The 27,795-nt window shown below is 46.6% G+C and overlaps 1 protein-coding gene across 1 annotated transcript in view; it reads left to right on the top strand.

Annotated features, from left to right (window-relative positions):
- LOC124722181 overlaps positions 1-27,795 on the top strand; it is a 997,523-nt gene that overhangs the window by 766,869 nt on the left and 202,859 nt on the right. Inside the window, exon 12 of the mRNA XM_047247381.1 lies at positions 23,267-23,452. Within this exon, the coding sequence (XP_047103337.1) occupies positions 23,267-23,452 (186 nt within the window). The remainder of the gene's footprint in view (positions 1-23,266; positions 23,453-27,795) is intronic.

Here is a 27,795-nt window from a genome sequence, read left to right as displayed (position 1 = left end):
GAAATATGCTATTCAATACCGCTTCAACCGCAGGCGAGCTATGTGCCGGACATCCATCACGTTGGAAGTACATCGCCATTCTGTCATGCAGTGAAACATCTTGTAGAAACATCGGTAGAACATTACGTAGGACATGAGCATACATTGCACGATTTAGATTACCATCGTTAAAATTGGGGCCAGTTATCCTTCCTCCCATAATGCCGCACCATACACTAACCCGCCAAGGTCGCTGATGTTCCACTTGTCGCAGCCATCGTGGATTTTCCGTTGCCCAATAGTGCATATTATGCCGGTTTACGTTACTGCTGTTGGTGAATGACGCTTCGTCGCTAAATAGAACGCGTGCAAAAATCTGTCATCGCCCCGTAATTTCTCTTGTGCCCAGTGGTACAACTGTACACGACGTTCAAAGTCGTCGCCATGCAATTCCTGGTGCATAGAAATATGGTACGGGTGCAATCGATGTTGATGTAGCATTCTCAACACCGACGTTTCTGAGATTCCCGATTCTCGCGCAATTTGTCTGCTACTAATGTGCGGATTAGCCGCGACAGCAGCTAAAACACCTATTTGGGCATCATCATTTGTTGCAGGTCGTGGTTGACATTTCACATGTGGCTGAACACATCCTGTTTCCTTAAATAACGTAACTACCCGGCGAACGGTCCGGACACTTGGATGATGTCGTCCAGGATACCGAGCAGCATACATAGCAAACGCCCGTTGGGCATTTTGATCACAATAGCCACACATCAACACGATATCGACCTTTTCCGCAGTTGGTAAACGGTCCATTTTAACACGGGTAATGTATCACGAAGCAAATACCGTCTGCACTGGCGGAATGTTACGTGATACCACGTACTTATACGTTTGTGACTATTACAGCGCCATCTATCACAAAGCGAAAAATGTGGTCAAACTACACGAATATGTAATAAAAATGGGGTTCCTATTTTAAAAAAAAAAACGCAGTTGATATCCGTTTGACCTATGGTTGGCCATCTAACTTAGAACTAATTAAACCTAAGGACATCGCACACATCCATGCCCGAGGCAGGATTCGAACCTGCGACCGTAGCGGTCGCCCGGTTCCAGACTGTAGCGCCTAGAACCGCACAGCCACTCCGGCCGGCATCTCCATCTACTGCTGGTAGTTACCTACTTCTACATAGTGTACTTCGTGTAGCACCATCATTTGCAGCTTTCTTGTTCCTTCTGTTAATGGTGCGTGGGAAGATCGAGTGTTGGCAATACTCCGTCTGGGTAAGGAGCCTCCGAAGCCGAGGTCACTAACGCAAGCGTGGGTGGTGGGGCTCGATTCGGAGGTGGCCGCGTCGAATCCTTGTGATGGCAGAAATTTTCACCACCGTTATTATTCGTACAAAGGAAGGAGAGATGGTCACGTAAAGTTTCTGATAACCAGACTTTGCACCGGTGTCCTGAATTAAATTCCAAACCTCTCTACCGTGTTTCAGGGAGTGAATGCATGTGAGACTGCTGATGGTAGTCCATCCGTCAGATGGAGACGATAAGCCCCGCGATCCGAATGGTGCCATTCGATTGGAACAGGAACTGTGCCGGTACCAGACTTCACCCTCCCCCTTCTCTCATCATTGCACGGCACAAACTAGCCACCACATTGCACTCATATTCATTACAGTCAACAAATACACAACTCTGATACACCATGTGTGCGACGGAAGAAACCCCTTTCCTATGGTCCTTCCGTATGCCTTTCAAGTATTTCTGACTTGGCCGTCGTGGTTATTACACGAGATACAGGGTGTTTCAAAAATGACCGGTATATTTGAAACGGCAAAAAAAACTAAACGAGCAGCGATAGAAATACACCTACATCTACATAGTGTACTTCGTGTAGCACTATCATTTCCAGCTTTCTTGTACCTTCTGTTAATGGTGCGCGGGAAGATCGAGTGTTGGCAATACTCCGTCTGGGTAAGGAGCCTCCGAAGCCGAGGTCACTAACGCAAGCGTGGGTGGTGGGGCTCGATTCGGAGGTGGCCGCGTCGAATCCTTGTGATGGCAGAAATATGCTTGGGACAACAGTACATTTTCAGGCAGACAAACTTTCGAAATTACAGTAGTTACAATTTTCAACAACAGTTGGCGCTGCGGTCTGGGAAACTCTATAGTACGATATTTTCCACATATCCACCATGCGTAGCAATAATATGGCGTAGTCTCTGAATGAAATTACCCGAAACCTTTGACAACGTGTCTGGCGGAATGGCTTCACATGCAGATGAGATGTACTGCTTCAGCTGTTCAATTGTTTCTGGATTCTGGCGGTACACCTGGTCTTTCAAGTGTCCCCACAGAAAGAAGTCACAGGGGTTCATGTCTGGCGAATAGGGAGGCCAATCCACGCCGCCTCCTGTATGTTTCGGATAGCCCAAAGCAATCACACGATCATCGAAATATTCATTCAGGAAATTAAAGACGTCGGCCGTGCGATGTGGCCGGGCACCATCTTACATAAACCACGAGGTGTTCGCAGTGTCGTCTAAGGCAGTTTGTACCGCCACAAATTCACGAAGAATGTCCAGATAGCGTGATGCAGTAATCGTTCGGATCTGAAAAATGGGCCAATGTTTCCTTTGGAAGAAATGGCGGCCCAGACCAGTACTTTTTGAGGATGCAGGGACGATGCGACTGCAACATGGGGCTTTTCGGTTCCCCATATGCGCCAGTTCTGTTCATTGACGAAGCCGTCCAGGTAAAAATAAGCTTCGTCAGTAAACCAAATGCTGCCCACATGCATATCGCCGTCATCAATCCTGTGCACTATATCGTTATCGAATGTCTCTCGTGCAGCAATGGTAGCGGCGCTGACGGGTTCCCGCGTTTGAATTTTGTATGGATAGAGGTGTAAACTCTGGCGCATGAGACGATACGTGGACGTTGGCGTCATTTGGACCGCAGCTGCAACACGGCGAACGGAAACCCGAGGCCGCTGGTGGATCACCTGCTGCACTAGCTGCGCGTTGCCCTCTGTGGTTGCCGTACGCGGTCGCCCTACCTTTCCAGCACGTTCATCTGTCACGTTCCCAGTCCGTTGAAATTTTTCAAACATATCCTTTATTGTATCGCTTTTCGGTCCTTTGGTTACATTAAACCTCCGTTGAAAACTTCGTCTTGTTGCAACAACACTGTGTTCTAGGCGGTGGAATTCCAACACCAGAAAAATCCTCTGTTCTAAGGAATAAACCATGTTGTCTACTGCACACTTGCACGTTGTGAACAGCACACGCTTACAGCAGAAAGACGACGTACAGAATGGCACACCCACAGACTGCGTTGTCTTCTATATCTTTCACATCACTTGCAGCGCCATCTGTTGTTGAAAATTGTAACTACTGTAATTTCGAAAGTTTGTCTGCCTGAAAATGTACTGTTGTCCCAAGCATATTGCAACACACGGTGTATTTCTATCACTGCTCGTTTAGTTTTTATTGCCGTTTCAAATATACCGGTCATTTTTGAAACACCCTGTATATGTGACAAAATGTAATATCTCCCTTTACCCTTTTTAGAATGGTGGCTCTCGTAATTTCAGCAATAAACCTCTAAGTAATGCATAATGTCTCGTCTCTCTTTTAGCGTTGCCGCTACAGCTTAATGAACACCTCAGTAGCCCTATGTTCGTTAATAAATAAATTCGTGACGAAATGCGCTGTTCGTATTTAAATTTTCCATATATCCTCCATTAATCCAACATAGTAGGGACCCGAGATTCCCGAGCAGCACTCCTCAAGCGATGCAACTAGGTCCTTTCTAGGATACCACCTTCGTGGTTGAATTAAATTTCCTTAGTAGGCATCCACTGATTCTTAGTGTGAATTCTAATTTTGTAGAAACTAGTCTTATTTGGACATTCCACATTAAAATGTTCGGAACACATACTCTTAGATATTTCATACGTGTGAATATTTCCAGTAGCTGATACTCTATCGTGTTGTCAAACTACACTACTGACCATAAAAAATTGCTACACCACGAAGATGACATGCTACAGACGCGAAATTTAACCGACAGGAAGAAGATGCTGTGATATGCAAATGATTAGCGTTTCAGAGCATTCACACAAAGTTGGCGCCGGTGGCGACACCTACAACGTGCTGACATGGGAAAAGTTTCCAACCAATTTCTCATACACAAACAGCAGTTGACCGGCGTTGCCTGGTGGAACGTTGTTGTGATGCCTCGTGTAAGGAGGAGAAATACGTACCATCACGTTTCCGACTTTGATAAAGGTCGGATTGTAGCCTATCGCGATTGCGGTTTATCGTATCACGACATTGCTGCTCGCGTTGGTCGAGATCCAATGACTGTTGGCAGAATATGGAATCGGTGGGTTCAGGAGGGTAATACGGAACGCCGTGCTGGATCCCAACGGCCTCGTATCACTAGCAGTCGAGATGACAGGCATCTTATCTGCCTGGCTGTAACGGATCGTGCAGCCACGTCTCGATCCCTGAGTCAACAGATGGTGACGTTTCCAAGACAACAACCATCTGCATGAACAGTTCGACGGCGTTTGCAGGAGCATGGACTATCAGCTCGGAGACCATGGCTGCGGCTACCCTTGACGCTCCATCACAGACAGGAGCGCCTGCGATGGTGTACTCAACGACGCCTGGGGGCACGAATGACAAAACGTCATTGTTTCGGATGAATCCAGGTTCTGTTAACAGCATCATGATGGTCGCATCCGTGTTTGGCGACACCGCGGTGAACGCACATTGGAAGTGCGTATTCGTCATCGTCATACTGGCATATCACCCGGCGTGATGGTATGGGGCGCCATTGGTTACACGTCTGGGTCACCTCTTGTTCGCATTGACGGCACTTTGAACAGTGGACGTTAAATTTCAAATGTGTTACGACCCGTGGCTCTGCCCTTCATTCGATCCCTGCGAAACCCTACATTTCAGCAGGATAATGCACGACCGCATGTTGCAGGTCCTGTATGGGCCTTTCTGGATACAGAAAATGTTCGACTGCTGGCCTGATCAGCACATTCTCCAGATCTCTCACTAATTGAAAACGTCTGGCCATTGGTGGTCGACCAACTGGCTCGTCACAATACGTCAGTCACTACTCTTGATGAACTGTGGTATCGCGTTGAAGCTGTACCTGTACACACCATCCAAGCTCTGTTTGACTCAATGCCCAGGCGTATCAAGGCCGTTATTGCGGCCAGATGTGGTTGTTCTGGGTACTGATTTCTCAGAATCTATACAACCAAAATGCGTGAAAATGTAATCACATGTCATTTCCAGTATAATATATTTGTCGAATGAATACCTGTTTATGATCTGCATTTCTTCTTGGTGTAGCAATTTTAATGGCCAGTAGAGTATAGCCTTTCCACCCATTTCTGTAAAATTTTAGCAAAATCATTTTGGGTATTAGAACGCGCCTTTTAAAACACTAAAAGAACTAAAATGGCGAATAACTGCTGGATTCTGGTGATGGTCTTCCCCTTTGCACTGTCTTATTTCGGATGTCAAATTCTAGGATATCATTGGACAATTAGAAGTAAAGATTGCTATGGAGGGGTGGTTGTACGATAGGCTATTGCCTGTGCTACTGTGGCCGGTATTTGGTAGGTATCTGCAATCTGTCCAGCAGGGGAGTGTTTTCCTGCATTGAGACGTTGGTGCCGCACGGCAGATCCCTTGTGGCACTCCAGACTAGAAACGTGCTGTGCACGTACCTCAGCCAACAACGTGGGCGCAGCGGCGTGGAACTTGCGCTGTCTGTTCGAATTCTTCGACGAATATGTCAGCTTCTAATGGTGAAAGAGGGGTGTCCATTACTCCTTCGTCTGTCCGCTCGTAAAATTTTTCCCGTCAACTAAAATACTTTATCAACAAGCACAATTGCATCAAGTCGCACAAATCCGGCGGTATTTACTCATGTAGAATGTTAATTGTTTCAGTTATAGGCACGTGGGTAAACAGAGATTTTGTGTTAAAACTATTAGATCCGTAACTAATATTTACTGTTCCTGTATGAGGTGTGTGAAATATGTGGAATGCTTAACATAAGACTCCAAGTGGCCAACCAGGTGGCGTAACTTGTGGGCAAGATAATATGTGGGAGGATTGATCCCGTTGATGATCCATCTTACGGGTCATCTCTCCCAGTGCACTTTTACTACCGCATACATTCTTGGTGGCACTGGAAAATTTGACATGCGCCTCGTGGCTGTGTCAGCATCAATTCTATAACCCTTAATTAGGGCCTACGTCTACCTCTCTACCTTCGCTGTGGGGACGCTCTTCACTTCTTTGTACATGGGATCATTCAAAAACTCGCTCACTCTGGCTTAATAGATGTATTCTGCATATTACTTTGGCGTTTTCTTTGTTACCTATAAAATTACAATGTATTTGTTGTTCCTGAGTTCACTTCTGGCGTCACAGAAGAACTGTTCTGCTACATCGGCGTCTCACTCCCTCTCCATACAAGCTACCGATTCGCTATTTCCTACTAATCACTTGATAGAGTAGCACAAGCAATACCGTATAGCCACCTCTCCATAGCAATCTTTACTTCGAATTGTCCAATGAAATTTCAGAATATGACGTCTGTAGCCACCTGCCAACCGAAATAAGATAGCATATATGGGAATCCAGCAGTCAGTCGTCATGAAGAGGCTCGCTGCAAATTCGGTCGAAACGTCATGATTTTAGTTGCTTTAGTGATGGTGATGATGCCGTGTGACGAAGGCCTCCCATCGGGTAGACCGTTCGCCTGGTGCAAGTCTTTCGATTTGACGCCACTTCGGCGACTAGCGCGTCGATGGGGATGAAATGATGATGATTAGGACAACACAGCACCCAGTCCCCGAGCGGAGAATATCTCCGACCCAGCCGGGAATCGAACCCGAGCCCTTAGTATTGACATTTCTTCGCGCTGACCATTCCGCTACCGGGGGCGGACAGTTGCTTTAGTGTTTTACACTATCAAGTCACATTCGTGTGACCACCTGTCGAAAGCCTTTTGCCGTGCACACCATTGCGAGACGTGCAGGAAGAGAGTCTGTGTGTGTCTGGAAGGTACCGACAGGGATGTGGAGCCATGCCGAGTCCAGTGCCGTCGCCAGCTGCACCAATATTCTCGGCTTAGGATCCTTGGCGCGCACAGTCCAACCGACGTCGTCCCACTGATTCTCGATTGGGTTTAAATCCAGGAAGTTTGGTGGCCAGAGAAGTACGGTAAACCCCTGGTGCTCTTCGAACCATGCATGAGCGTGCTTCACGTTGCATTGTTCTGCTAGTACATGCCATCGTGCCGATGAAAAACAAATTGCATATAATGGTGGACATGGTCCCCAAGGTCAGATTCATACTTGCGTTGATCCATTGTGAGGCAGTGGAGTGTGAATACTTGGTGTAAGATTTTAGGAGACCGTAATTCGTCCTTACTTCATTGAAGAAACTACGAGGGTGAGTCAAATGAAAACCTTAAATTTGTAATAACAAATCGAAATTTCGCGCCGTTATCCTGTACGTTGGTAAGCGTGCTACAAACAGCGTGCAGAATGGCCTGTAGGTGGCAAAATAGTGTAGATGCACACATACCATCGCAGTATCAGTATAAAGATGGCCGTCCCACTTGCGACTTGCACCAGGGAAGAACAGGGTTCTGTTATTCGGTTTTTGCGTAGTGAAGGTGTGAAACCTATTAGAATTCATCGACGAATGAAGGTTCAGTACGGTGATGCAGCAAGTCTACGAATGGAGTAGCAAGTTTGCAAATGGTGTGACTTCAGTGGAAGATGCTCCTCGTCCAAGTCAGGCACAACGAGTTATGACTCCACAGAACATTGCAGCAGTTGAAGCCATAGTGAAGGAAAACCGCCGAGTGACACTGAATGACATTGCAACATGTTTACAGATTAGCCATGGGTCTGCAAGATGGGTGCCCCGGCAGCTGACTCCTGAAATGAGAGAATGACGTGTTGATGCTTGTGAAGAACTTCTTCGGCGCTTTGAACGAGGTGATGGCTTCCTTGCAAGAATCGTTAGTGGATACGAAACCTGGGTTCACTTCCACCAACCGGAAACGAAGAGAGCGAGCAAGGAATGGCGCCATTCCTCATCTCCAAAACCAAAGAAGTTTAGAACGGAACCATCATCAGCAGGCAAGGTTATGCTGACTCTCTTTTGGGACGAAAAAGGCGTCATTTTGGAGAATTATATGCCTAGAGGGACCACTGTCACCAGTGCATCATACACAGATCTCCTAAAAAATCATCTGCGGCCTGTAATCAAATCAGAGCGACGTCGATTGCTGTCAGTATGTGTCCTTTTGCAACATGACAATGCAAGGCCCCACACTGGCCGTACAACAGTTGCAACAACCACAGACCTGCATTTTGAGTGTCTTTCTCATCCACCATACTCACCAGACCTTGTCCCAAGTGATTTCCATATGTTTGGATCACTCAAAGACGCAATGGGAGGAAAGAAGTTCCGTTCTGATAAAGAGATACGCCACGCGGTGCATGTGTAGTTGCGCAGACTACCAAAATAATTTTTTCCTAAAGGAATTCATGCACTTTGTAAGCGCTGGATGACTTGCATTGAGCGTGGGGGAGATTATGTTGAAAAGTGATACAGCTTTGTACCACTTCTGCACAATAAATAATATTTAAAAAAATATTTAAGGTTTTCATTTGACTCACCCTCATACGTACAATAACGCTCCCTTCTCCGGCCTGGACCGTTCCAACGATTGTTGCATGGTGTCTGCTTTCACACGCTGCACGCCTTGTACGCCAACTGCCATCTGTCCAATGGAGCATAAATCGTGATTCATCTGAAAAGGCCACCTGCCGCTATGCAGAGGACGTTCACTTGCGGTACTGATGTGCAAATACCTGCCTTTGTCGCCGATGAACAGCAGTCAGCTTGGGTGCATAAACCAGGCGTCTGCTTTGGAGACCCATCAGCAGCAACGTTCGCTGAACACCGTTGAGGAGAGACTGTTGGCAGCCCCTTAATTCATCTGGGCCATCAGTTGTTCCAGTTGCACGTCTGTTCGCCCGTACACATCTCCGCAGCCGTCGTTCACTCCCTATCTGTGGCCCATGGTGCACCCTAGTTGCCTCAGAACCAGTGTTGGATAACGCCATTTTGCCATGCACAGTATACTTGAACCACAGCAGCACGCGAACAGTTTATAAACTTAACTGTTTTGGAAATGCCATCATCTTTGGCCCAAAAGCCAGTGATCATACCGTACTGAACATCAAACAAATCGCTCCGTTTCCGAATTACATAAACGACTGCACTGTTTTCCTGCCTCCCCCCCCCCCCCCCCGCCCCCTCCCGTCCAACTTTACACAGGGTATTACAAAAAGGTACGGCCAAACTTTCAGGAAACATTCCTCACACACAAAGAAAGAAAATATGTTATGTGGTCATGTGTCCGGAAACGCTTACTTTACATGTTAGAGCTCATTTTATTACTTCTCTTCAAATCACATTAATCATGGAATGGAGACACACAGCAACAGAACGTACCAGCGTGACTTCAAACACTTTTTTACAGGAAATGTTCAAAATGTCCTCCGTTAGCGAGGACACATGCATCCACCCTCCGTCGCATGGAATCCCCGATGCGCTGATGCAGCCCTGGAGAATAGCATATTGTATAACAGCCGTCCACAATACGAGCACGAAGAGTCTCTACATTTTCTACCGGGGTTGCGTATACAAGAGCTTTCAAATGCCCCCATAAATGAAAGTCAAGAGGGTTAAGGTCAGGAGAGCGTGGAGGCCATGGAATTGGTCCGCCTCTACCAATCCATCGGTCACCGAATCTGTTGTTGAGAAGCGTACGAACACTTCGACTGAAATGTGCAGGAGCTCCATCGTGTATGAACCACATGTTGTGTCGTACTTGTAAAGGCACATGTTCTAGCAGCACAGGTAGAGTATCCCATATGAAATCATGATAACGTGCTCCATTGAGCGTAGGCGGAAGAACATGGGCCCAATCAAGACATCACCAACAATGCCTGCCCAAACGTTCACAGAAAATCTGTGTTGATGACGTGATTGCACAATTGCGTGCGGATTCTCGTCAGCCCACACATGTTGATTGTGAAAATTTACAATATGGTCACGTTGGAATGAAGCCTCATCCGTAAAGAGAACATTTGCACTGAAATGAGGATTGACACATTGTTGGATGAACCATTCGCAGAAGTGCACCCGTGGAGGCCAATCAGCTGCTGACAGTGCCTGCACACGTTGTACAGGGTACGGAAACAACTGGTTCTCCCGTAGCACTGTCCATATAGTGACGTGGTCAACGTTATCTTGTACTACAGCAACTTCTCTGACGCTGACATTAGGGTTATCGTCCACTGCACGAAGAATTGCCTCGTCCATTGCAGATGTCCTCGTCGTTCTAGGTCTTCCCCAGTCGCGAGTCATAGGATGCAATGTTCCGTGCTCCCTAAGACGCCGATCAATTGCTTCGAACGTCCTTCTGTCGGGACACCTTCTTTCTGGAAATCTGTCTCGATAGAAACGTACCGCGCCACGGCTATTGCCCCGTGCTAATCCATACATCACATGGGCATCTGCCAACTCCGCATTTGTAAACATTGCACTGACTGCAAAACCACGTTCGTGATGAACACTAACGTGTTGATGCTACGTACTGATGTGCTTGAGTGCTAGTACTGTAGAGCAATGAGTCGCATGTCAACACAAGCACCGAAGTCAACATTACCTTCCTTCAATTGGGCCAACTGGCGGTGAATCGAGGAAGTACAGTACATACTGACGAAACTAAAATGAACCCTAACATGGAAATTGCGTTTCCGGACCCATGTCCACGTAACATCTTTTCTTTATTTGTGTGTGAGGAATGTTTCCTGAAAGTTTGGCCGTACCTTTTTGTAACACCATGTATATCCACCACTGTTAGTGCCACAACCTGCTGTTTGCGAGTGGTTACTGCACCCTGACGTCGAACATAGACGGTGGTCACTTAATGTGACTTGGTTGTGTATAATGACGCAGCCTAATATCAAGAATAATTTTATTCTTATTGGGACTAGCCATGAAAAGCTACGAACTTATACGTAACTTTTGCGTATCGAAAGATTCACTGTCATTCTCTGTAACAAGCTTTGATCCTCATGCCGATCTTCCTACTTCCATTTGGTTACAGTTTGCTGACGTTGTAGTTTAATTATATACTTGTACAAAAGCACCATATACCATATTTGCGAACAGGCTCAGCGAGCTTCCGACTCTATCTGCCAGTCATTCCTTCACATTTTGAAGAATAACGGTCTAACATTCGTCTCCTAGGATACACCTGAAGCTACTTCCACGTATAATGACTACTCCCCATTAATAATAATCGTATGAGTGCTGCATCATCACCTTTCCCTTCACAAATAACGTGTAGCGGATCGGGTTATGTGACACAAGATATCGAGCGTCAGTGACAGAGGGGACCAAAGGTCACTGTTTCGTCAGGGATGGCGGAAGGGAAAACGACACTTCGTGGGTGGTGGAATTGGCTCTTTCCTTGGCTCAGTGGGTGCGGTGTGAGTGAAACATTGGTAGTTCCACTAACAGGCATTTATTGAGATATAGACCCTTTAAATAAACAGTGTTTTAACCCGCTCTTTGCCTCGCGGTAGCGGAGCGGCGGAGTCGTAGCGTGCAGATTCCAGTGACCGCTGATGCGGCGACGGCTTGTGTTGCAGCGGCGCGCTGACGGCTTATCCTTCCATTCAGTTCAGTGCCCGTGACCCACTGCGACGCCGGCGCCGTCTTCTCATTGTGAATTCGCTCGTTGCGTTATTAACAAGCGGTTACGGCGTGGCGAGAAGTGCTCCGTCCTGGAATCGAATCAGCGACCCTCAGTTTCGGTGTCTTCTGGCGGAGTTCATCAACGTCTAGGTCCACAGGTGACCCATTTGGTGAGACCGCAGTCTCTTCGTCCTTACCAGCCACCTGGAGTAGTACCGCACGAACTTCTTCCTGGCAACATCTGGGATGGCATCTTGTGCCTTGATCTATTGGTCCGGTACCAACATCATCTTCTGTCGAGCAGCGTAGTGGCTAAGTCGTTGTAGCGAAGTATGACGTCCGCTGACTGACCATCGGTCTTTCCGTCCAGGCAACGTTTATTCGCGTGTTCTTTTTTCCCTCACTCATGCCTGTTTGTCGGACGTATTTATTCGGTGGTTTGGCCAATGTTTGTAGGGCGGCGACTGACTATTCGGTCGTTGATTTATGCTTCTCACGTTGGGCAGTAACGTGACCAATGTCGACACACGTGCCGGCTTTCCATTGTTTTACCTCCGCGCTGGCGTGGTCGTGCATTGCCCAGCCGTCCTCCTCCGCATCGTCAGTTACGTCACGCACGTGAGTTGGGTACGCTGACAGTTTCTGGAGTATTGACCACTGATGTGCGAACAGCGCTGCTCGTTGTTCTCCTTGGAAGCATTGCCCATCTGCTTGGTCGTTGATTTGTCTAAGTGCTGACTGCTGCCGCAGAAACTCTGTTGGTCATCGGCCTTCTCACGTTGGCAGAAACGTGACCAATGTCGATGCACGTGCCGGCTGTCCTTGTACGACTGCTGCCGCTTCCGAATATTGTGGCATAATGTGTCAAAGTCTCTAAAATGTTCACTTAACCTATAATAAGTCTGTACGTATTTTTCTGCTTTGAACAGCCATAAATAACACATAATTATTATACACCCTACAAACGTAATGTCACCATCAACAATGCTAACTGGTGTAACGGTATCAGCAATGTTACGCACTTTCGACCTCCTTGGAGAGCGGGGAAGCAAATGTAGGCTTATCAGGGTGGCCATTCCCACCTCCTCGCCTGAGTGTGTGGCTTCGGTAGTAAGGAACAGGAGCAAATCTAGCAATGCTCATGTTGCAACCAGGTTCATTTACTGATCTCTTAAGTGTACAGAATTCTCCATGCCCATGTCCAATGAACAGGGTGTGTCTCAAGCTCACGGTACTTGGCGGCAGTACGTTTTCATAATCCCGGTCACTGCTTTAAAAGATACAGCATATCTCGGCAGCGGAGCGATCTCGTTGGCAGGCAGGTCGGTGGCTGGTGGCGCCGAGTCAGTGCTGGTGACGTAGCCTTCCTTCACGACTGCACGGCGAGTAGGTTGTACCAACAGCCTGCCCAGCAGCGTCTTGTGGCGGAAGCAGTGTTATCTGTGAAGAGTACTACGAACGCTAATGTCTGGTTGGCGAAATCTGGCGACGACATTTGCCCAGCGGTTTGCTGGCTAGTAAGTTTACAATTCGACCCCGTGTCCATCGGCTCCAGGAACAAAACCATATGGCAAGCGGCCTTACTGAACGATCCTGCTTGACGTTGATAGCTATAGCAGTGGGCGATGAAGAGCCACAATACTTCTCCGGACTACACGGCGGTAGCCCAGTCTGTAGTGGTCGTTGAACTGATGCCCTCTGCTGCTGGACGTGTGTTGCTTACACACACCCTGATCCGGTATGTTTGCATATAGACGCCTCAGGTGGCATATAATCACTATGTCGTAATACTGAAGTGGCGTCCTGGATTTTGGTAACACCAACAGTTGCTGAATGAGTGCTGGAACCAACGTACTGGGGTTGGACGAAGTAATGTAATGCTGAAATAGCTGCTTACTGCAATCCGCGGCAGTTATGAAGACACATGCAGTGACCTGGAAGAGCTCTTTAATGGTCACTACACCGAGAACAGAGTAGCCCCATTAATCCTGTACTACACTCACCGTACAAAATTTAAAACTGCCCACTGGTCTCGTTGGAACGCTACAGATGGTGTTGAAATGGCACCAGGCGGTCATGTAGCCACCCGCTGCTGTAGATGTCATGTAGTGAAGTGGCATATGCGAGTCAGATCCATGAAGGCAGCGCAGGAAGGTGAGTCGACACTGACATACGACAAAATGCTAGAAAAGAACTATCTTGCATGAACGTGCCCAGTGACCAGACCACGAACGAAACTGCCGGATTGTTTGGTGTATCAACGCACACTGTCCAGCGTACCACAAGTAGATAGTGTACCGCGCGCGGACGTATAAAACTGCATGACTACAGTGGCAGTAAAAATATCCTAACCGACAGAGAGTGGAGACGAGTCTCACGTCTTGTCAATGAGAATCGGTTTCAAACCCTACAGGAGTTGTCGTTTACAGTGAAAACGGATCCAGACCCAAACACTGATAAGGGAACTGAATGTAATAGACATATGGAGTTGGGTACCTAGCAAAAGGCCTTTCTCACAACGGCACGTAAATCTGCACGTCTTCAGTGGGCCAGAAACACAGCAACTGGACAGTAGCTGACTGGGGGAGCATAGTGTGGTTCGACGAGTCGCGAGTTTTCCTTTTTTGAAGTGATGCAAGGTGTCGAGTAAATCGACTGCGCAATCAATCGTTTAATACCAATGTGTGGAAGGTGTAGTCCAGGTCAGAGGTGGTTCTGTGATGTTTTCGGAGATGGTTTTCGTTTCTTGACTTGGATCCATCGTTGAGGTTACCGTGAATATGAACAATTATGTTTATTTCAGGATTCTCCCTGAACAGTTGTTACCCTTTCTCCTAAACCTTCTTGTTGAGTATGTTCTGGACACTCCGGTTGTCCAAGAAGAGAACAACCGCGTTGACGGGGTTGTTCGTCTATATCCCTGGTGTGACGAACACCCGGGCAGTCCATCACATCTCGACTGGAGATGCACAATCGCACCCGATCTAAATGGTTCAAATGGCTCTGAGTACTATGGGACTTAAGTTCTGAGGTCATCAGTCCCCTAGAACTTAGAAATACTTGAACCAACTAACCAAAGGACATCACACACATCCATGCCCGAGGCAGGATTCGAACCTGCGACTGTAGCGGTCGCGCGGTTCCAGACTGCAGCGCCTAGAACCGCTCAGCCACTCCGACCAGCGCACCCGATCTAATCTCATACAAAATATCTAGGACTGTATGGAGCAAGAGGTGTAACGCAGCAGTCAAAATCCACGTAATTCGGTAGCTCGAAGGCATAGAATCATGAATGAGCGGCTTAAGCTGGCTAGGGCGTACCTGAGGATACTTGTGGACTTTCGCCTTCCTCAACTAATCCCTTTGTGAAGGCTGGAGGCGGTGTTACACGGGAACGGCGTAATGCCTTCCTGAGGGTGGCTAATTTCTTGCACGGTGTGTTTGTACACTAACATTGTACCACATTACAGATTAATAACCAAGACACAATCATACGGAGTATCTTCATAGATGTGCGACTGCATAGACGAATGTTTTAACGTTATATACAGAACGACGTTGTAACTCATCCCAAAGGTGTTTTATTTAGTTAAGTTCGCAACAGGGAAGTCTATATCAGGAATGTTATTGTCCTCAAACCACTGCTTCGTAGATACTGCTTTATGACAGATGGCATTGTCATGCAGATATAAACAATCATTGTCTCCGAACTGCCGGCCGAAGTGACCGTGCGGTTAAAGGCGCTGCAGTCTGGAACCGCAAGACCGCTACGGTCGCAGGTTCGAATCCTGCCTCGGGCATGGATGTTTGTGCTGTCCTTCGGTTAGTTAGGTTTAACTAGTTCTAAGTTCTAGGGGACTAATGACCTCAGCAGTTGAGTCCCATAGTGCTCAGAGCCATTTGAACCATTTGTCTCCGAACTGTTCCTCTACAGTACGCAGTACACAGCGCTGTAAAATGTGTTCATATCTGTACGCATTTCGCGACTGCTTCAGCGCAAGAAGGGGACCACACACTAACCAAGGGAAAAAGACCAATAACGTAACACCACCTACTCCTTGCTTCGCTATTGGCTCTACATATGATGGCAGGTAACGTTCTCCAAGCATTCGCCAAACCTAAACCTTTCCATCTGATTACCACAGGGTAAAGCGTGATTCATCACGCTATATCACTCGTTTACAGTCATGAGTTCTAGAGTGGCGTCGCTCTTTACTCCGCCAAAAGCGTCGCCTAGGACTAAGTACAGAAATGCGTGGTTCGTGAGGAGCTGTTCGATCATTGTACTCCATTCTTTTCAGCTCCCTACGAACCGCCATTGTACTAGCTGGACTGCCAGCAGAATTTTCGAACACGCGAATGATTCATCTCGCTGATTTCTTGCGATTTTTCTTACAACCACTTCCCGCAATGATCGACGGTTCCTGTCCGTAGGTTCATGAGGTGTGTGCGGTCTTGCTTTAGCTGGAGTTGGTCCTTCGCGTTTCCACTTCACCAGCAGCCTATTTTGGTAGCTTTAGGAAGATTGAAACGTCTCTCATGGACTTGTTACTCAGGTGACATCCAATGACTAGTCGCTTTCGAAGTCAATGAGCTTTACTGACCGATCCATTCTGCTGTCAGTGCTCCTCTAATGAGGACGCAATATTCCCTGTCACGTTTTATACTGGTGGGTCAGCTTCTCGTGGCATCTATTGGTCCTTTCCGCATTACATAATGGTATCTGGGCGCTTTTGATCATACAGTGCATCTTGCCTAAGGGACAGGAGAACAAAATATGATATATTTGGGCGCATGCCAAGTTATGTTGGCCCGCAAAATAAAATACTCGGCGCGATAGATTAAAATCAAGGCATTCCCCTCGGATGCCGCAAGTCTCCAGAGAACAGGGTCAAGCCATCCGAGCAAATTACGGAGTACGGCATGCTGATCCAGCGATAATTGCTGCTTTGGCACTGAGGCGATTACTTCACGCTGGCACCAAGCCAATCGGCCAGAGGCGCAGAAGTACCGACGCAGCAGGAAGTCGGTGGTCCGCGGTGCGGATGACCTGATTACCTTATGCTCAGGCCGAGGTTCTGTTTCGACTTGAGTGAAACAAACAAATGCTGTAGCAAAGTGAGCGTGGGCTATACCCTATAAATATTTCACATTTTCAGCATGAGGTATCTCAGTGTGGTGGCTTCCAGGTACGAGAGGGACCTATGGCAGTCGGTACTCGTCGTGTCCGGTGGTCTTTGAGTTCCGTGGATCTCCTCCTGCGGACATACAGGGTGTTTCAAAAATGACCGGTATATTTGAAACGGCAATAAAACTAAACGAGCAGCGATAGAAATACATCGTTTGTTGCAATATGCTTGGGACAACAGTACATTTTCAGGCAGACAAACTTTCGAAATTACAGTAGTTACAATTTTCAACGACAGATGGCGCTGCAAGTGATGTGAAAGATATAGAAGACAACGCAGTCTTTGGGTGCGCCATTCTGTGCGTCGTCTTTCTGCTGTAAGCGTGTGCTGTTCACAACGTGCAAGTGTGCTGTAGACAACATGGTTTATTCCTTAGAACAGAGGATTTTTCTGGTGTTGGAATTCCACCGCCTAGAACACAGCGTTGTTGCAACAAGACGAAGTTTTCAACGGAGGTTTAATGTAACCAAAGGACCGAAAAGCGATACAATAAAGGATCTGTTTGAAAAATTTCAACGGACTGGGAACGTGACGGATGAACGTGCTGGAAAGGTAGGGCGACCGCGTACGGCAACCACAGAGGGCAACGCGCAGCTAGTGCAGCAGGTGATCGAACAGCGGCCTCGGGTTTCCGTTCGCCGTGTTGCAGCTGCGGTCCAAATGACGCCAACGTCCACGTATCGTCTCATGCGCCAGAGTTTACACCTCTATCCATACAAAATTCAAACGCGGCAACCCCTCAGCGCCGCTACCATTGCTGCACGAGAGACATTCGCTAACGATATAGTGCGCAGGATTGATGACGGCGATATGCATGTGGGCAGCATTTGGTTTACTGACGAAGCTTATTTTTACCTGGACGGCTTCTTCAATAAACAGAACTGGCGCATATGGGGAACCGAAAAGCCCCATGTTGCAGTCGCATCGTCCCTGCATCCTCAAAAAGTACTGGTCTAGGTCGCCATTTCTTCCAAAGGAATCATTGGCCCATTTTTCAGATCCGAAACGATTACTGCATCACGCTATCTGGACATTCTTCGTGAATTTGTGGCGGCACAAACTGCCTTAGACGACACTGCGAACACCTCGTGGTTTATGCAAGATGGTGCCCGGCCACATCGCACGGCCGACGTCTTTAATTTCCTGAATGAATATTTCGCTGATCGTGTGATTGCTTTGGGCTATCCGAAACATACAGGAGGCGGCGTGGATTGGCCTCCCTATTCGCCAGACATGAACCCCTGTGACTTCTTTCTGTGGGGACACTTGAAAGACCAGGTGTACCGCCAGAATCCAGAAACAATTGAACAGCTGAAGCAGTACATCTCATCTGCATGTGAAGCCATTCCGCCAGACACGTTGTCAAAGGTTTCGGGTAATTTCATTCAGAGACTACGCCATATTATTGCTACGCATGGTGGATATGTGGAAAATATCGTACTATAGAGTTTCTCAGACCGCAGCGCCATCTGTTGTTGAAAATTGTAACTACTGTAATTTCGAAAGTTTGTCTGCCTGAAAATGTACTGTTGTCCCAAGCATATTGCAACAAACGGTGTATTTCTATCGCTGCTCGTTTAGTTTTTATTGCCGTTTCAAATATACCGGTCATTTTTGAAACACCCTGTAGATACTGCTAGCCGCGACGCTGTACTCGTGCAGAATCCAACGACGGAGACTTGGCACTTCGCAACCGGAGTGCCTCTTGGTGACCTCTGGTTGGTGACTGGGGACGTGCAACTGTTCTTCCACTCTCACTTGTGCGAGAAAACTACTTGCTGCCTGCGGTGTTGACGTGGGCAGAATTCGCCGCTGAGGGCTGCTCCTTCTGCACCCAATCTATAAGGGTCAGTCAAATGAAAACCGAACACTCGTCATAATAGGACCACGGAATGGTTCCATTCAAAAGTAACAAAGGAATTTATCTCACTGGGAGACGAGGCGATCAGTTCCTGTTTCGTAGAACACGGTCGACCACTGACAGATCCATACCGCACCCGCTCTTGCACTTCCTCGTCCGACTGAAACGTAGGTCCACGCATGCATTCTTCAGATCGGCAAAGAGGTAAAAATCACATGGTGAAAGATCCAGGTTGTATGGAGGATTTTGCAATGTTTGGCAACCAAATCGCTGAAGCGTAGCGTTTGTCCGATTGTGTGGGGGCGGGCGTTATCGTGCAGCAGGATGATTCCATCCGTCGGCATTCCTGGGTGTTTCGCCTTTTGGCGAGTCGGCGTTTCTGCAAAGTGTGTTCATAGCACTGCGCACTGTTTGTGGTTCCACGTTCGAGGAGCTCGACGAGCAGAGGGCCCTTGCAGTCCAAGGAGGAGGTCAGCAAAGACTTTACGGGAACTTGTGTGAACAGCTTCTTTTTTTGTGGAGATGTGGGACGTTTCCAGTGTTGGCTTTGTCGTCTGCCCTCGGGTTGTTGGTCTGTTGTCGAACAAACTCATCCTATTGCACGATGACGCCCCCACATTGCCACGGATGAAGGCTACGATTCAACGATTTATTTGGGAGACACTGAAAATCTTCCGTACAGCCCGAATCTTTCCCCGCTTCCCGAGCACGGGGTCCCGGGTTCGATTTCCGGCGGGGTCAGGGGTTTTCACCTGCCTCGAGATGGCTGGGTGTTTGTGTTGTCCTCATCATTTCATCATCATCATGAAAGTGGCGAGATTGGGCTGAGCAAAGGTTCTGAATTTGTACGGGCTCTGATAACCGCGCAGTTGAGCGCCCCACAAACCAATCATCATCATCATCATCACACCCGAATCTTTCCCCGTATGATTTTCATATCTTTAGCGACCTGAAGAAAGACACGCGTGGACGTCGGTTTCAGTCGGACGAGGAAGTGCAAGAGTGGGTCCGGTTGTGGCTCCATGAGCGACCTACCGCGTTCTATGGAAAAGGAATTGATGGTCTTGTCTCTCAGTGTGATGTATGTCTTAACGTGTGTGGTGATTACTTTTGAATGGAACCATTCCATGGTCCAGCAGTGGCGGGTGTTCGGTTTTCATTCGACTGCCCCTCGTAAATCGTGGTGATGCTCATCCTAACTACCTACTCCCAAGGCTGCTATTGGCCACTGGGCCATGTGTGTGGCGCGCGTGTCGGCAGCCTTGCAGCGTCGCCGCTGCTTCCTTCGCCTACGGCTGCAAGCCACGTGCTGGTCAGCGCTTGCCTCAGCAGTCGCCCTGCGGGCGCTGCCTGTCTAGAGCGATGTCACACTTACTGAATATATTCTGTATAATAAATATATGGATTCTCAGTACTGTTTCACTGACACCTCATAGGGCATCTGACAGGCACTTACCACACCAGCGCTCAACCACGCCCTTGGGTGGTAGTTCGTGGACATCCTGGCCTCGACGTGCCCAACACCACCATCAAAATGGCCGACCAACTCGATCGTTACAGCATATGGACGGTGATTTTTCCCTCAGTTAATACGCAAGTTGAGTAGGACAGAAAGCCTTGGTACGATGTAACCAGTGCCACGCACTGAAATTTGAATTGCAGAGTATATAGGGTCTATAAATAGCAAACCGACAAAACTTAGTACGTTTTGGGTGATGGTGAAATGGTCACTTCTACGGAGAGAGCGTCTGTCCGCCAGTGCAAAGTTCCGGCCCCGTGTTGTGGCGAAGTTTGAAAATGGTGGAGTTAAACTTTCTTCGAACTGTGCTTGGTATTCTAATCAGCTATGCGACCCGTTAGCCATCAGTACGAGATGGATGCACGGACGGAGCATGCAGAAGGGAAAACTGATCATTTTTCACGAGAAGACTTTCCATAGCCGGAAGTTAATGATTTGGGTGCTGTGAGGAGTCAGTATTAGAGTAAGGTTCGAAACATAGTGATTAGCATAGCATGCGTCCCAGGTCTTTCTAGTATGTTTGTGGAGTAGTGTGGACAATATTCTTCATACCATTAGACGGAAAATAGTAAAGAGATGTAACATATAAAATAGGTAGCCATCTACCAAACTACTGATCTGAGCATGTGGTGTTCACGCTCTCGGCTTTGTCACGGTTTTATTTCTCCAGTTGTGTTAGTTCTGTGTTAACAGTGATACACAGGACTATAGATACGATTACTGTTGAAGAGTTGGCTCAAAAATGGCTCTGAGCACTATGGGACTCAACATCTGTGGTCATCAGTCCCCTAGAACTTAGAACTACTTAAACCTAAATAACCTAAGGACATCACACACATCCATGCCCGAGGCAGGATTCGAACCTGTGACAGTAGCGGTCGCGCGGCTCCAAACTGTAGCGCCTAGAACTGCTTGGCCACACCGGCCGGCGTTGGAGAGTTCGTCGATATTCATGTCCTGTATCGACTCAATGATTCCAGTACGAGAGCACAACACCGACGGAATGTTGTGCTGTTCCCGCAGAGGCAGCAACCACGTGACAGTGCTTTTGCACCTCTACACAGGCGCCTATGAGAAAATGGATCCTTCCGTGTTAGAATGGTTGCATACTGCAAGTCTTTATACTGTTGTGAATGTATTTTCACAGAAATAAGGATAACTGGGGCAACAAACGAAATAAATCACTATTACATTATTAAGAGATGGCGGATCTTTTACACCGAAATACTCAGAAAATATCCCAGAAGAGCCTCATAAATGTTGTCATTAGAGTTCCAGTTCATCCTGTATATATACTACTGGCCATTAAAATTGCTACACCACGAAGATGACGTGCAACAGACGCGAAATTTAACCGACAGGAAGAAGATGCTGTGATATGCAAATTATTAGCTTTTCAGAGCATTCACACAAGGTTGGCGCTGGTGGCGACACCTACAACGTGTTGACATGAGGAAAGTTTCAAACCAATTTCTCATACACAAACAGCAGTTGACCGGCGTTGCCTGGTGAAACGTTGTTGCGATGCCTCGTGTAAGGAGGAGAAATGCGTACCATCATGTTTCCGACTTTGATAAAGGTCGGATTGTAGCCTATCGCAATTTCGGTTTATCGTATCGCGACATTGCTGCCCGCGTTAGTCGAGATCCAATTACTGTTAGCAAAATATGGAATCGATGGGTTCAGGAGGGTAATACGGAACGCCGTGCTGGATCCCAACGGCCTCGTATCACTAGCAGTCGAGATGACAGGCATCTTATCCGCATGGCTGTAACGGATCGTGCAGCCACGTCTCGATCCCTGAGTCAACAGATGGTGACGTTTGCAAGACAACAACCATCTGCACTAACAGTTCGACGACGTTTACAGCAGCATGGACTATAAGCTCGGAGACTATGGTTGCGGTTACCCTTGACGCCTCATCACAGACAGGAGCGCCTGCGACGGTGTACTCAACGACGAACCTGGGTGCACGAATGGCAAAATGTCATTTTTTCGGATGAATCCTGGTTCTGTTTACAGCATCATGATGGTCGCATCCGTGTTTGGCGACATCGCGGTGAACGCACATTGGAAGTGTGTATTCGTCATCGCCATACTGGCGTATCACTCGGCGTGATGGTATGGGGCGCCATCGGTTACACGTCTCGGTCACCTCTTGTTCGCTTTGATGGCACTTTGAACAGTGGACATTACATTTCAGGTGTGTTACGACCAGTGGCTCTACTCTTCATTCGATCCCTGCGAAACCCTACATTTCAGCAGGATAATGCACGACCGCATGTTGCAGGTCCTGTACGGGTCTTTCTGGATACACAAAATGTCCGACTGCTGCCCTGGCCAGCACATTCTCCAGATCTCTCACTAATTGAAAACGTCTGGTCAATGGTGGCCGGGCAACTGGCTCGTCACAATACGCCAGTCACTACTCTTGATGAACTGTGGTATCGTGTTGAAGCTGCATGGGCAGCTGTACCTGTACACGCGATCCAAACTCTGTTTGACTCAATGCCCAGGCGTATCAAGGCCGTTATTACGGCCAGAGGTGGTTGTTCTGGGTACTGATTTCTCAGGATCTATGCACCCAAATTGCGAGAAAATGTAATCAAATGTCAGTTCTAGTATAATATATTTGTCCAATGAATACCCGTTTATCATCTGCATTTCTTCTTCGTGTAGCAATTTTAATGGCCAGTAGTGTAGATGTAGATGAAGAACATGCTTACTTTATCTTGTTTAAATTGTCAATTTATATCCATTTTTCAAATTTTAGCATTATGGTTCTGTTTCCTTAGAAATTCATCTTGCATCCCTGCGAGCCCACTGGGCGTAGTTGGAACAACGATGAAGGTAGTATGTGGTTTGGTGTTCGCAGGCCACACGCGACAGGGCCTCAAGTGCAAAGTGTGCAAGGTGAACGTGCACGCCGACTGCCAGGAGCGTCTGGGCCGCTGCCAGCCCAAGTCGCGGCTGCTGCGCCGCCAGAAGTCCACGTCGGAGATCGAGACGCGCCACGCCGACCTGGTGGCCGGCAGCCCGCTGCCCCTGCCACACGACCAGAGTGAGTACCCGCGTTGCGCCACTCGCACCGTGAGTAACTCCTAACACCCTCCAGCACGAGCTGTGATTATCTTAATTGTTTTGTATCATGATTCCCATTATGCCATGACTAGGAGCGGAACATTAAGTTCTCCATCCGTCTAGTGCGCCAGTCTTTTTGGGAGGTGCCTGTATTCCAATGGAAAACACTTTGGCCCCAAGCGTACCTATAGGGAACCAATTCGTGACGTGTCCATCGGCACCAAACTTCTGACTAGAGCTCAGAGGAGCGTAGAGGACGCTCTGTGAGAGTGGTCGCGACTTGCAGTTCTTCAGATGCTTCGAGATAATATAATAAAATTATGGTCAAAGTTTATCAGATCCGCAAAGACCCCCACGCGCACAAAAACTTGCGGTCCCACACACTGTGTTTGCATAGTCTCAAAACCCTCTTAATTACCGATCACCTCAACACTAATGGCGTCCCTGTTTACCACAGTAGATCCAGTCTCGAACCCTTCTGAAGGCAACGCCAAGGACGCTGTTCCATGAATTGTCTAACCTACGACGATTACTCCATCCATTCCACTAGCACCCTAAGATGCAGTTTGATAACTTTCAGAAACAATTTCCAAGTCTACAGTCGTATTCCCTCCCTCAAATCCATCACATCCCACCCACTGCTCTAACTGTAAGCTGAAGCCTCCTTTCACCAAACTTAAATCAATGTTCCCCATCAATATATATTCCCTATTCTACCCAGACAACTCCCTGTGCCTCGTCCCTTCCACTGAAGATATAATCCATGTTGTACCAACAATTCTCCAAAAATCGACGCTTTCGAGCGATCTCACATCCTTCAACAAACTACTCTGACCGCCCACTTTGTACTTCACCATAATGCAACCAACACGTTTACCACAACCGTTCATTCATTTACTCTCGTCTAGATATTCTTGCTCGATCCCATTTCCATCCAACTCTCCACATTATCTCCAACTGTACTGCATCCACTCTCCACCGTAAGCACAAATAGACCATGTTCTATTACATCCATTGTCGCATTGCTTATTTGTCCATTTCCTTCTTCCACTCACGCTGTTCATCAGCTCCTCAGCTATATCCCATGCTTCTCATTCCACAGTTTCACTCCCTTCTAATTTTTGCGTGGTGGTAGTCGTCAGTATCCAGAAAGACCACCTCCAGTAGAACGACAGCACATCTGATGTCAACATCCTCAGCAGCGTAACATCAAAGCTTCACCACTGCAGTCATTTATCGTCACATCAAGATTGCCTGATTCACAAAATACGAATCTTTTAAACATTAATATTTTTATTTCCAATCCGATATATTCAAAATCCCTGTGGGTGTTGTGTGAACGCGTTTTTGTTGTCGTACCATTACGACTGGAGAATGATAGTGAGTAAGGAAAAAGTATGTTTATTCTGTAGACATGCAATGTATAGCACTTCGGAAAAAATATATACTGTCAATGGAGTTTATATGATTTGGTTATCTTCTTTTATTTTCTTGCCTAGTTTGGTTTTGTTTGTGACTGTGGCTGTGGCTGTTATAGTAAGAAAATAAAAGAAGATCTACAACATTTACAATGTACTAACTCCAAAGAAGGGTTATGGGTTTGAGGAGTGACACGGTCGTTCCTCGTGCAGCTTGCTTATCTTCTCTCAACATCTTCACATGTACACTGCCGTTTCAGTTATGAAGTACCGTACTTTTTCTGCAGTAGACAGATGTCTAGAATAGGTTCCGCTATCACCGGTAAGAAATCTGACAACTGACTCGATGCTCGCGGACCAATTAAATCGCGATCTTTGATCAACCGTCAAGTGTTTACATATGAGACACTGCCCCTTTGAAAGAGGATCTAACCATTGCAAGATATCTCCCACAATCTGCAGTAAAATTGTTTAGCAAAATATACATGACAGGCTATTTATTATTATTTACGGTTATTTATAGACTCTGTGTTATAGCAACGTGAAAATACCTTCGGACATTTTCTTAGAGCTGTTCCGTATAAGACGCAATGATTTATGCTCTTATCCTTGTAATCTATGTTTATTTTTAGAAATGGTACAATTAGAAATGCAATACCTGTACACACTTTAACTTAAAAAATTCATGACGTGCGCCTCGTCTTCATCCCTCAAATAAACAGTTGAGGCAGCAGATTTTGATTAGTGTTGTCAGTATATACATGTATACGTGTATATTTTATGTATTACTGTCCATGATAATTAGTGCTGGACTTGGCATTTTGGTTCATGTTGCCAGTTAAGGGGCTGCTATACGTGATAGAGTTCCATGATTATGCAGATATATACTTTGCGGATGCCCAGCGATTGGATTGTGAAGTCATGTGTCTGATGATGAAGCCATAAGACCTTCAAAATCGATCGTAGTAAATGAACATCATCAAATACAGGTGTTTGGGATTAATTTCAAAAAAAGAGAATAAATAGTTATCCTACGTCCTCCGCAACAGCTGACGTCGCCAATATCTGTAGCAAAATGAGAGATGAAAGAAGGGACTATACTGTCCATAACTGCCATACGCACAATTACTAACGTTGTGTTGTTTATCCAAATCACAGACCCTACATTAACTGTCAGTCTCTTTAAGTGACTAATCAATGACTGTCGTGAAGTAGCAGCCACAGCATCAGCCCGAGGCAGCGAGAGAAATAATGTAAGTGGCCTGCTTGGATTTATGCATAACTTACATCGCTTACTTCAGCTTCTGATGCACTTCCAGGACTTTTTTTTAACCATTAGTATAGAGTCTTTGGTTCCAAGCGATCATTAAATGTATACAGTAGAATGCGTTCTACACGACACAGGAAGGAGTGAACTAATGATCAGACATGTCCACTATAGCTGCCCTGTTAATCAGTGATTGGTGTGCGGGCGCAGAAATATTTTTCTTCATTGAACAGTTTACACGCCAGCTAAAGCACGCGGCTACATATTCCGTTCTCCCGTTCACCTTTTGTTGCGTCGTATAGGAAATATTGAAGTGGCTCACTTGAAGATATGAGCAATGCACACACACGTAACTCTGACGCTGATGATATTTCATTAACGGTTGGAGGTACCAAAACGAGTTTTTCGACAAGTAATGAGACACAAATGGGAGGGTATTTGCTGTGTAATTAAAACTCGTAGCTTTCCGACAGAGGCAAGATTGGAACAGTGCACTTTCATCTCCGTTGTCCTGCAAGTTTCGTCTATTTGGCCTCACAAAAAATTTCTTGATCCACTTACGTTGAACGTTCACCTGATATATTTGTGCTTCCGTGCAGACATTAACATAATTGTCACGGTTCTTATTTGTGTGAGCTCAGACGCACCATAAGAAAAAGTGCATAGTACCATTTGAAAAAGCTATAATCACATCACTATTTCGTTAAATAGTAATGTTACTAGCATTAATCATACAACAAAGTACTTGTCCGATTTCTTATTGACATTCAATATTTTATTTCGCTATCTCGAATTGATTATGGCATGTTAAGAGATGCACGTTTTTTTAATGCGGTAAACTTCATGATTACGGAAGTAGATGACACTTTTAAGTTTCGTTGCTGGAAACTTGGATTCGAGCTGCCACTTTATAGCCTAGCCACTGCCATTCACTTTACATTCTAATCAGCTTTCGATATGTAAGATTGCCTCATAACTTTTTCAGCACATTTGGAAGATCTTGGTGACTACAGTTACATATCGTAATCCATTCTGAGAGGTGGCTTCCTTCACGAGACAGATTAATCTGTTCCTAAGTGGCGTTTGCTTTATTGAGCAATGGCGTGTAGTCTCCTCAAGTGGAACCACTTCACTCTAAACGGTTCAGACTCTTTGCGCAGATCCAACAATCACTAGCGGCAGAGAGAGTTTTCGTATAGCCGCCAACTTTGCCTGATATACATAATGTGAATTTCAGTCTTACTCAGTAATATGGAAATCTAAAACGGGGTGAGAAACATCTGATTCATTTGGACTCAACCTCTATTTTCCAAGTGAGTTCTGTCCTTTACAATAGTTTCGAGATCGTAACAAGCAATTCTGATGACTCTGAAAATTTTAATAAGCCGTTTTTGAGATCTGTCGACTAGTTTCCATTTTAATGAAGTTATCGACTGACGCGTATTCTACGCACGACGTTATGACATAATTTTCAAAATATGTTCTCAAGATTTCTTCAGTTTTCTTTTTATCGTGACTGGTAAGACTGGCTGAATAACATTGGTTACTAAACCAAAATCGTGGTAAATTTATATGTCTTGATCGACAGTATTCTTCAAGACTCTATCTAGCTGTGTGACTTTCATCGCAGTTGAGTAC

This window comes from Schistocerca piceifrons, chromosome X (genome assembly GCF_021461385.2).
Source record: "Schistocerca piceifrons isolate TAMUIC-IGC-003096 chromosome X, iqSchPice1.1, whole genome shotgun sequence".
Lineage (NCBI taxonomy): Eukaryota > Metazoa > Arthropoda > Insecta > Orthoptera > Acrididae > Schistocerca > Schistocerca piceifrons.
This window is presented reverse-complemented; position numbering and strand designations above follow the sequence as displayed.